Source organism: Coturnix japonica, chromosome 5, assembly GCF_001577835.2.
Source record: "Coturnix japonica isolate 7356 chromosome 5, Coturnix japonica 2.1, whole genome shotgun sequence".
In the NCBI taxonomy this organism is placed as follows: Eukaryota; Metazoa; Chordata; class Aves; order Galliformes; family Phasianidae; genus Coturnix; species Coturnix japonica.
In genome coordinates this window covers 16,801,789-16,813,881 of record NC_029520.1, presented here as the reverse complement: position 1 = coordinate 16,813,881, position 12,093 = coordinate 16,801,789, and the positions used below count along the sequence as shown (strand labels likewise).

At 41.2% G+C, this 12,093-nt stretch overlaps 1 protein-coding gene across 2 annotated transcripts; it reads right to left on the bottom strand.

Annotated features, from left to right (window-relative positions):
* Positions 1 to 3: 3 nt before the first annotated feature.
* Positions 4 to 12,063, bottom strand: TSG101 (tumor susceptibility 101). Of its 2 annotated transcripts, none has more exons than XM_015864178.1 (10): positions 11,928 to 12,063; positions 9,618 to 9,702; positions 8,632 to 8,697; positions 8,126 to 8,289; positions 7,249 to 7,375; positions 5,828 to 5,891; positions 5,164 to 5,258; positions 2,609 to 2,811; positions 1,295 to 1,534; positions 4 to 335 (listed from the first exon to the last, which is right to left on the bottom strand). In XM_015864178.1, exons 1-10 carry the CDS (start codon positions 11,967 to 11,969, stop codon positions 246 to 248), a joined length of 1,176 nt encoding a protein of 391 aa, XP_015719664.1. In that variant the 5' UTR covers positions 11,970 to 12,063; the 3' UTR covers positions 4 to 245. The 2 variants fall into 2 exon arrangements, with proteins under 2 accessions (XP_015719664.1, XP_015719665.1); XM_015864179.1 differs by having other exon boundaries at positions 5,164 to 5,255.
* Between the last annotated feature and the right edge of the window lie 30 nt (positions 12,064 to 12,093).

The window sequence follows — 12,093 nt, the reverse complement described above, 5'->3', positions numbered from 1 at the left end:
CTATAGAGGAAGAAAATATGCAACAAGTTTTATTCAGCTTAAGTCCACCAGCACAAAGATTACAGGAAATAGAAAGTGCATTAATAAAAGCTAGTATTTACCAAAAAGAAAATATATTATTGATTCAAAATATTTTACAGTTGAATGATGCAATAACTTATTCTGGGCATCTACTGATTAAGAGAAAGATCAAGAAAATGGCTGCTTCACATGTAAATCTAACTTCCCAGTTAAAGTCTGAGAGTTTAGTAGAGATCACTGAGTCCAGCAGTCTTCCTTGCTTTCTGCATTAATGCTCTCAGCTGGAACTGCTTGCGAGACAGAAGACGTACATGCTGCAAAGAAATAAGAACAGCTGGCTGATAAAAATGGTAACTCTATAGCAATCCAAACTTTGAAAGCATGACCCAAATGAGATGCCAGTTTTGGGAAACATTAAACATGCTGGTTCATTAAATGGCATTTTCTTGGCTTACAATGACTTGCTACCATATACAATCACCATAGGATATTTTTATGATTTTAATAATCATATCCTCACATTCCTATCAGAGAAGTCATACGTATTATAAGGTGAATGAAAGACAAATACAGTTCCCAGGGCATTACTGCTTAGTGAAGTGAAACAGAGTAGAAGTGAAACGAAACTAGCAAGCTACATAAGAACAAACTATGTCTCTACTCAGGGCCTGTCCCCTCAACACTTAAAGCAAGGCTGAGGTAATATGGCGGAATCTCACCTGTTAGACAGGGATGTGACTGGTAACTCTTGTTAGCCAGGGGACCCACTCAGGGTGTTACACTTTGGCGCACTAATCTTTTCAGATCCAATAGCTACACTAATTACTATGGCATTTTATGAAGTTCTTAAGGAATAAATGATCTAAGTTCTCTACTAAAGGCACAAAAGTTACACACTTCTCAAGAACAGCTCTTCTTTTTCTTCTATGAGCCTAACACTCCACTGCCTGCTGCAAGAATGGCATCAATAGACAGCAAATGAAAAGCTGACCGAGTTCTCTAGTCACCTGGTTTCTCCAAAAGCAGCAGCCCAGACCAAAAGAAAGCGTGTATTGACACTAACAGTAAACAACCTCTATATGTCTATAACACTTTTAAATTAGCCCATTCTAATCCCAATATTATTCTTCTGAGACTTGTGTTTCAACCTATATGTACTTACTGTATTTCTTCAACGAGGACATCATTAACATCAAAAAGCTGCACAGAAGAATTCAAAAGTACTCACACATTTAAAGAGCACATATTAAAAACATCTTCTCAAGAAGCCTACCTTTAAAAAGACTTCTAGATCTATCACTCCACGCCTTAGTGCTTCCCCAAAATAAAAGATGGTGTCTTCAATTGCATTTTCCTCTGCGTATAAGTTCAGGATCTGCTTGTAAAGTGGTGCTGTAGGAATGATAACTTCATCTATGTCGTTATTTTCTGATTGACTTTCCATTTTCTCTAAGGCAGAACTGAGCTCCTCATCCTTCTTTTTGAGAAGTTCAATGTTCTTGTCAACTTCAGCCTAAAAACATTTAAGATGTTTATTTCTTGACTCTCAAGAGCTGAATACCTGCTTCTGTCAAGATGACTTTAAAACTATGAAGACTTAAAAAAAAGCTTTTCTTTGGAGGTGTATGCTTTGGAGTAAGCTCCCAGACAAGTCTGCTGATGGCAAATCACACAAACTGAGTCATACTGACTGGAAACAAACAAAACATCCTGATTTTACCACCAACAGTAACTACAGTTAAACTGCATCCGTATGAGAAGCACTCGTTTTCAAATTTGCTTCTTTATATATTCCATGTGCCGCAGCTAACAAGCTGGAAAAGATTCTTGTCCACATCCTACTCCAAGCCATAAAGAAGCCCTAACTGATTTAGTCATGTTTTACAACAGAAGGCAGCTCACATATTCTTGCCTTTCTATCACATCGGCAGATCTACTATGTCCTTCTTTTCCCCAATTACATGCTGCATTTACTGTGGTCACATCACAGACTTACACAATGACACAATGGTATTTCCAGTTCTCTACTGCTTATTCATAACTGCAAATAGTCACTTTCTCTTTTTTAAAAACAGAATTTGAACGTTAAGCTGATTGTTTCAGAAACTGGTCGGCAGCCCCAAAGTCTTACCCCAAGCGGTAACACAAGGAGCAGACACAGGAAGCAGAAGTTAGGCCTTCATGTAAAACTCTGCAGCCATTTCTGAGCATGACGAGTAGGAAAGACTCTTGTTTGGACAAAATCTGGAGTTATGAAGGAAGCTGTGACTAAAATCAGCATGTCTACACTACAGCACTGAAATGTTCTCCAGCACTACTGTCACACACTATTAGCCAGAAACTGACACAGTAATTAAGTACTCCTACACCACTTAGCATCTGCGGGGGAAAACACTGACGCTGTTCCTCTGCTACTAACAATAACATTTCTAAGACACAAGACAACGCATCTTAGGATCGCTGGGATTTTCATCCTGCATCTGCCTAAACACACACACCTCAATTTGGAAAGAAACACACTTTAAAAGCAATACACTGGATGGTATTTCTTTCATGCTGATATAGGTCAGTGTTTCACTCAGCTTACCACTTCTTGATCCAGGCGAGTTACCATCTCTTCCAGTTTCTGGTGTCCTTTCTTCAGGTCCTCTTCTGTGCGCTTCAAGGCATTGAGTTCAGCTTGAGCACGATCCATTTCTTCTTTCATCCGCCATCTCAGTTTGTCACTGACTGCTGAAATCAGGGAAGCTCGAATGGTGTCTTCACTGATAGTTCCATCTCTACTGGGTCCTGTGCAAGAAAATTCACCAGCAAACAATTAACTCTCACATCTGCACCAACTCCAATACCAAACCAGTCTGGAAAGAGCGGTGAACACAAAATGCCAACAAGACCACACACTTCAGAGAATCCTTACAACATCCAAGGAATTTTTTGGATCTCCACTGCTGAACAAGACCGCACGAAACCACCTCTTTTCTCCAGGCCTTTTATTTTATTCCTATATGCTTTCCAGTACACAAAACTTACATAAAGCCATATATTTGGGAAAACAAATCTATGCAACTGACAAGAGATACTATGAGAAAATGTACATTGTGCTTACTAATCCAGCAATTTCTTCTAAAATTAAGAAAGCATCAGATGTTGACAATTACTAATGTTACTGCTTCTTACATACAAACTGCACCAGCAATTCGATGATTTTTAAAAACAAACTGCTACTGAGAAAAAAAAGAGACTGAATTAATAAACTACTGCAAAGATGGGCTTGTGAAGATGCAAGTGGCACAAGAGTTGACCTGTTGTACAGTTCTGGCTTAAGTACTTCAACCTGCTGCCAGTCAGCATGACCATTTTTAACATTTGGTCAAGGATCAGAATCAGGAGCAGAAGCTGTCAGACACAAACTTAAGATTTAGCACCACTACTTCCTTTGATAAGGAGAAAAGAACAGCATTTTGTGCACTGACAAGTAAAACTTCAAGTCAGAATCAAACCACGAGGGACAAAGAGTTCATTCATAGTTCATTCATAGTTCAGCACTAACACTGTAAGGCGGCCAATTGTAAACATAAAACTTCCTAACCCAAACAAAAAGGCCCAATTTCACTTTAAGAACAGCAGCACTGTCATTTCAGCTTCTGTTTAATTTATCCAACCAATTATTATACCAGAACCAGCAATCAATTCTACTTGTCTTTTGTTTCCCCTGCCCTGGTCTCTCTCACTCTTGGATATTTGATGCAAAATTCACTTTAACAGTAAAGCAGGACAGAAAGAAAAAGTCACAACACAACTAATGATTAAAGTGCCAACAGACAAGAAAAAGGCCTTCGCGCAGGGATCACCAGTTAGATTTTGCGTATCTCCCTAAAGAGCATGAACCCTTAGCATTTTCTGCCACTTCCATAATTAGTACAGCCTGGGGAAGGCTTTATGGCAGAGAGCCAGTAAATCCAGAGAGCACTGAAACCCTTAACCTTTACCAGGCAGAGTCTGGTTTCAGAACTGACCTTAGAGAAGCAGACTTGTAGCTGAATTAAGTCATTAGTGGCACACAACTGAACTGAACGAGGAAAGAGAAAGAACTATTTGAAAAACTGGCTATAATTAAAAAAAAACGAAGCAAGTCTGGGCATTTTGGTTCAAGGATGGGAACAGGTACAAAATATAAGGATTATCATTTCCTGTAGTTTCCAAATTCTGTAACAACAATTCCTCAAGTGCTGTTCAAAGTAAAACTGAAACATCCCCCTTCCTTTGCTGATCTGTGAGCTTGCTTTGTTCCCATTGTGCACCGAAGCTTCAAGAGGATGGAGCATATATAAATAAGTGGGAGTTCATACATGAGATTATGAACCTGTGGACATGCTTTTAAATTACAGTGCAAGAGATTATGAACACCTGATATTCTGAAAAGGGACACAACTGTCTCCATCCTCAGCATGCAACTGTTCCAATAGGACCGTCCAATTGCAAAGTTATGCACCACCTTCCTACTAAACTAGAGAATACTTTCCAGCGGTTCCTTATTCATTACACAGACTCACACTAGAAATGAGATGGACTAGAAACAACGCTACTGCATTTTGGATGACTGAGCAGCAGAGTGGGAAAACATGAACCAATACTCTTGGTTTCACTGCTGACAGGAGCAATAGCAAAGAAGCAGCAAATGACAGACTCGGGTAAAAGGCCTTCCAAATATGCACTGGAAACCAAAATAAAGCATAAATGAATACATAAAGCAAGGCCCATAAGCAACTGAGTGAAGACAGAAGCATTTTTAAAAAGCAAGACAACAAAGAGCAGTACAGACAATCAAAACTCACCCAACATTTAACAGTGAAGGGAAAAAAAACCCTCAGGTTGGTTATATACACTGTTTTTCAACACATTCACAGAGCAGACACAGTGCACTGCACACAATCAGGAATTTTACAGGTTCCTGAGTGAAAAAAATGCAAGGCAAAGAACATAAAATACACCTTCTCTGTGTAACATCATCCTCCCCATTTAAAATTAATATTTTGGAAGGTTGGATTTAAGAACAATAAATTCCTTTTCTCGCTGTTGCTCTTTATGTATCAATTACAGTGGGTAGCTTTGCTTTGATGAAATACTTTCCGAGTTACTCACCAGCAGTAGTCACAGGGGGCTGAGATGGGTAGTATGGAACATTAGTGGTAGGTGGGAATGGAACACCAGCTGGATAAGGATAGCTCGGGAAGCTGCTTTGACAAAGAAATACAGGCTGAAGTTATTTAATTACTAGTAAAACTTGATCCATGTCACCACGTTAAATATTTATCCATATCATGTTAAACTACAGGCTGAATTACACTTCCTCTTTTCCTGTTCACACTAACACCTTTCATGACTTGTATTTCTGATATAATGTAAGATTATATCATTTTAACTAAAGCCCTACCCTTGTTATTTGCTGGTCAAGCACTCAGATCATTCCAAATCCTCAACAGGCTGCCCCTCAACATCTAAACTGCCCTTCTAAAGCCCAGAAGTACCCAAACCAAACTGTTCTAACTACAGACTGACGACACATTCAATCCTAACAATTTTCAACATTACACAAAAATTTAACAGGAGACTATTGAACTGCTTCAAGTAAAAGGAAACACGTTGCATGCAGAACATGCTATTTCTGCACTTTAAATAGGTGCACTTCAGAGGAAAATCTTTGCCACAAGAACGTGGCACAACCTCTCTTTTTCATTCCTTAAAGCATACCCCAATTCTACCATTCATTATGTCAGTGATGAGAAGTGCTCAAAGTGGCTCTTACCTTGGGTTGGCAGTGCTTCCTTGCGGATATGGAGATATTCCTGGCATGCCAGGCACGTAGGAAGCTAAATAAAATAAGGATTTTATGTATTTCTGCTTTCCAGAATTTTACCACACACAAAGATCACACTAGTGAGAACCATTATGCCGTGATACTATGCTTTTCAAAATACTGAACAATATTTATTGAGATATTACTTTTTAAAAGCAGTGACTATAGTAAGTAATGTCTGTAAGTAATGTAATGTAAGTATGTCTGCTTGAGAAGAAGCATCTGCAGGAAGGGAACTCAAAAAGGAGGCGCATAAAAGATGTTGTGTGTGTCTCTGTTTTTATGGAAGAGCTGAGAAAAATAACATAACCTTCCCCATGAGCCATTGTTCTCTACTCTGCTCATTAAGTAACAAGCATAAGTAAGTACCTTCAGCATAGATGGACAGTCAGTTAGTTGGTTAACAACCCAATGTTGTTCAGTTATTTATTTCATTTAGAAATCGAGCTGCCAAAAAACTTTTATCAATAGACATGCCTTCGCAATTTTGTTCTTCTTAGAAAGCTGACTGTTCGAAAGCTGACGAAAACTACATTTTCCACCTATTTATAGCTCATTAACAGTCATTTTAGAAGTGTTACATCAAATTTGGTTTTTTTTTCCTTTTTCTTTCTTTTTTTTTTTTGTTAAAGAAATCTCCCTGGCTGTTTTCATTTTCTAACAATTCAAATGATCCAGGGTTTTTAGTTCTTAAGCAGTGCACCTAGAACTTAAAAATAAGTCAAACAGTCTATAAAATAAATTAGAAAGAAAAGACGACATTGGTAGAAGTCAGTAGCTATTAATGATGGTGCCCAGGATCCTTTCCAACCTTGTGATTCTATGATTCTATGTGAAAATCCAGAAACACTGTTTTTAAAATTGCTTCCAATGCGCTAAACTCCAGTGACTACAAAAGAACAAAGCAGTGATGTTTCAACTGATGATCCTTCCCTTAAAGCACGATACAGGTCACAGTCCCCACCAAAACTGTACTTGTAGTGACACCTGCTGTTCTTGGAAAACTCAGCAGCTTGTTCATTGTATCACCTGGTGCTCTTCCTATAGGTAGGCTAACAGCAGACAAGCCATAAAGCCCCAAGCACTTACCTTTAGCCAATTATCCCTAGCAGTCCCATTTTGTTACCCCTCTTTGGTCCCACTTGGTTATTTGTTTGTGGCTCTCCCTTGCCAATACAAGCATGAGTTTTGCCCCCACCTCCACACATATTCTTCCAATAGTTCGAGTACAGCACAAGTGGATCACTTGTGAATATCCATCAATGTAGAATGCCTTCTTAGAATAGTATTTCAATGGATGAGGCAGAAAGCCTTTGGAACACACTCTGGAGTGTGAGTATTTGTATAAATCAGCAGCCCAGAGCACTTACTGGTTGGTGGGCCAGTTGCCTGGTACGGCGGGTAGCTGGCTGAAGCAGTGGGCCGAGAAAAGACTGGAGGTTCCTCAGCAAACACCACAATCATCACTTGTATCAGTTCCAGCAGGTCTGACTGGGGCTGCAAGGATAGACACACCACGAATTAGTGACATGTGCTGACAGTTCATTTAACTTATATTAATTTATATTTGACTATAACAACAAAACGGGACTGTTCTACATGCACATATACAAACACATTTACTACTACTTTTACTACACAAACACTGAGCTACTACTCATGTTTATTACATTTATTCCTCCAAATCACTTTGGACAGAACTAAGCTAATTCTACAGTTATGACCCTGACAGCCCATTTTATCTTCTTTGAAAGCCCACATTTTAGTCAAAATGTCTGAGGCCTGCACTGCTCAGTGGATTTAGTTACTAGTAAATAAAAGAGATGGATATACTCAAAGCTCCAGCAGAGTCTACCTGCAGCAGTCATACAGCACTTCACTTTAATCTGAGATTAATTTCAGTCCAGAGATGCTTCAAAGAATTTATAGCTTACCGTCAGTAAACATGTTTATCTTACAGTAAATAATTTTATCTTCAGATCAGCCCCCTAATAGGCAAGGAAGCCTGTGCTACACTGTTCAATCAGACAGGCCATCACTAAAGGCGCAATTAACCAGACGACAAAATCAACAAACATTCTGAATGTTAAGATATTAAAAATAACAGTTGTTTCAAAGGAAAAAAAACCACCTGAATTAAGATCTCGGAAAAAAGAGAGCTGTGTTTCTTGTTATAAATGGCACAATTATTTGAAAAAAAAAAAAATTAGAAGAGTAATTTAACAAGCTGAAGTTCTCTATACTTACGTATTTCCACTCATGCAGATAAGGAAGGTAGATCTTTCCATTAGCATCAACATGCTTCCCAGTTTTTATTGTCATTGAGCTAGTGGGTTTAACAAAACAGATTGGGGGGTTGAAAGGGTAGGTGTCCAGCAGCCACAAGCAAATGGGGATATTGTATATGTTACCTAGAAAGAGGATTTGAAAGATTTTAGGAGCCCTGTCCTTCTATATTCAGATTCTTTAAGCACACATAATGTACTGAAAAGAGTGCTGAAATATAAGCAGAAATTAGAGAGCTGCACAAGCACAGAGCAGCAGTGATACGCACTACAGTGTGGTTCCATAGCAATAAACAGAAAAAAATATATATACCTAAAACATTACACTGTGGATAAGTAAAAGATTTCACAAAAACAGTGATTGCTGAAGTAGTGTAACTGAAGCATCACAAATATAAACAGTTTTTCATGCAATTCTGTAGAACAGATAACAACGTAACTGTGATTACATTAATAATAAATGCCTACCTCTGTAAGGCACAGGAATGGTTCCACTGAGGCTCATCAACTCTCTAGATGAGCCGTCATTAAAAACTGAAAGGGAGAAGACAGCATTTTGAAATCAAACCTATTTGCTTTGTTGATCTCCGCTCAGATGATCTCTGCCCATCTATCTGTTAATGTACATTTTCAGAAGCCACGTGTGAACACATACATATATATGCACAGATACACTATATGTATATCAACTAGGCTTGAGAAGTTCTGCTCTTGCACATCTCACTGTACAAATGGCTGCCTGTAGTCAAGTAACTTCTTATGAATAATGTATTTCTGAGAAATGGTTTATGGTTTACTAATGATTGCCAAGCTACCTTTACTGAAAATAAAACTGCTTCCTTCTTTACAGTTGAAGTAACACATGAATTTTCCCACTGCTCACTTCACTGCACCAACCAGCTACAGTTGGCTCTGTGCTCAAATCTTCCAAGGCAGCTTTGGAAGAGGCAGGTAACAGGAACGGGCTTCTTGCTACAGTTCAATCCTGAACACCTCTGTCTTAATATTCTGAATCCCGAACACTCTATCTTAATTCAGACTTGTATACTTTAAAGCGCCGTCACAATTGTTCATTTTTAATGAAGAACTCACGTTAATTCACAGTACTTCTAAAGCAGACAGAACCGTAGACGCATCTTTGCATCACAGCAAGTGTGAATTTGTAAGAGATGGGCAATGTGCAGGGCATGCACTGATACAACATCTCTGAGTGACCAAATAAAAGCTAAAGAGGTGGAAAAACGTACTACAACACACCTCCTGGCACCTCTCTGTATTACTGAGTCTATTGCAGAAAATAAGCATCTGTTCCAGGGAACTACTGACATCAAAGATCAAAATGAATCACTCTAAATTCTGAATTCCAGCTTTAACTCCTCACTCTCCACAAAAACTACCCCAGATATATCTTACACAATGAGAATTAAATAAGAAAAACTTGCTTGAAGCCTTACCATATGAATCCATAACAGGTTTGAGGTCCTTGTACTGAGAAATGACGCTGTTTGTCTCCTGTATGGTGAGGTCTCTGTACTTGTACTGGAGAACAAAAGAAGAAAAATTCTTTAGAGCCTGAAGCTTCAGTATAAATTGCTTTTTGTTTTACAAAATGCCCCACGTTTATGGAGGTCACAGGTGGAAATCTTTCTGCACTCTTATTTTTGAGTGAGATGTTATTTTTTCTACACAATCAAAGGAGACACCTTTAACAAGGCGTTAGGACGCTTTCGTTCTTAAATAAATGTCCATAGATCAAGTGCTTTGGCAAAAACTATCACTTGTCATTCATATTCTGCCATAATCAACATTACATTTTAAGCAAAGCGCTGAGATGTGGCATTTATCAGCATTTAATTACCAGCATTACGTAAGGCACACGTTTCAAGAGGCCATACTACAAACACTGCTTTCATCCCCTTTGCTTTCATCTCAACACAGACCTGAAGCCTCAGAACTATGATCCACAGCCAAGAGGAGATGCTCCTGGCTGCCAGAGCTGCTTCACCACATGGTGTGGATCTTCACCCTTGTGGCCATTCTTCTTGCTAATGACCACTAAAACCTTACAGTGCAGCCCTTTGCCCACACTCTCCATGCATTTCCAAAGAAGGCCCCATCAGGTGGCTCAAGGAAGGGATGCTGTCTAGTCCACCAGCCATGGGAGGAAGACAAAGGGCCCTGTGCAATGTGATGTTTGATGCCCAACACAAGCAGGCACTGCGAACAAAACAAATACCAACACGATCCAAGAGCAAAGCACTGCACCGTGACTAAGGAATATTAGATCATTACAGGACAATCTTTTATTGGGTTCATTCCATTGGTAACCAAGGATTTACAAGAAATGTCAAAGCCTCTTTGGGAAGGGCAATAACGTGGTGACTTCTATAAAGATAACTACAACTGATTCATTTCAACTCAAACTTTTCTTCCTCCTTGTGGTAATACAAGAATTTTACAGAGCAGCAGCTACGGATCAAGATAAGGACTTCACAGAGCAGCAGCTACGGAGCAGGATACACAGCATGAGAACCAATGACACCTCTAGGATAAGAATGAATGGCTTGTGGCTTTGAAGGGGGGTTTTAGGGTTGTTATTGCAGTAGCTTTCCTCCAATTAGCGTGTGTGATTTTTGAATGCCCTTGTCTGTCTGCTATAAAAGTATTGCTTTTCAGGCAATAAATGAACACAGCTGTATTTAACCATATTGATGTGTGGCTGCTTGTCCCACCATGCTGACCTTTTGTCCTCACGTTCACCAACACCTCCTGAAGCCTCAGACAGCAAACACACCTTCCCCGTTTTACCTATCAGCTAACAAAGCAGAGAGATGAAGCTGTCCAGGTTCAGACAGCAGGTGAACGCTGATGGTTGTGCTCACTCAGCGCAAGGCCTGGCCCTTTCTATTTCAAACACTGAAGGGTTCCTATAGGAAGAACCACCGAGTTTCTCTCTACAGAACAGAACACACACAGCCATTCTTGGAAAAATGAAGGCAAGCGGTGAAACAGTAACTTCATTTTTCATCAGGTGCAAAGCTCCCTGCCCTTCTCATTGAGCTGAAATGAGCCAGATGCTATCCGTGGCTTAAGAAGGGCACGGGGTGGAGTGGGAAAAGAAGGCATAGCATTGACTTACATTCTTCCCTCCCCACAGCATGTCACACATGAGCCACTCCTTTAGGGGAGCCGGGTGAGTACACAGATACACATTAGCTTACGCTGCGATAGCGCTCAGCATTCTCTCTCAGGCCGATGACAGAAGGGCCGTGCACTGGACCCAGTGCAGGAAAGGACCTCCAGCTGCCAACACACCGTAGCGTGTATTTTGTAAGCGGTACAAACAATACGACTGAATGTCCATAGAGCAAACGCCCCCAGACCAAAGCCACGGCTCCCCTCGGCGACCCAGCCACAGGGATTTTGGCTTCAAGCTGCTGGACAAGGCCCGGCTTCCAGCTGACTAACAGCGAACAGCCACCGCACGGCTCCCACCGCCTCAATCACCGGCAGCTGTTCACCTCACACCAGTTTTGTTTCCCGAATCACGGGTGATCCCCGAACAACACCGGTCCCGTCACCCGCCGCATGCCAGGCCCGCATCCTCCTCACGGCCGCGTCCCACCGCGGTGGGGGCGGCGTCCGCGACCCCCGCCCGACGGCCGGCCGGACAGCATGGAGCAGAGCGGTGGCTGCCGCCGGGCCTAAAATATTCTGCCGGCGGGGGATGGAACGGCGTGTCGGGGCGCCCGGCCGCCTCCTACCTTGGCGAGCATTTTCTTCAGCTGGCTCTCGGAGAACGCCATGGCGGCGGCTGCCGCCCGCCCCCCCCCGACACAGGCAGCGCCGCGCTCCCGCTTCCGCCCGGCAATGGCGGCGCTTCCGGGAGGGAGCCGCGCCCCCGAGTGGGGCGGCGCTGCTCCCGGCCGC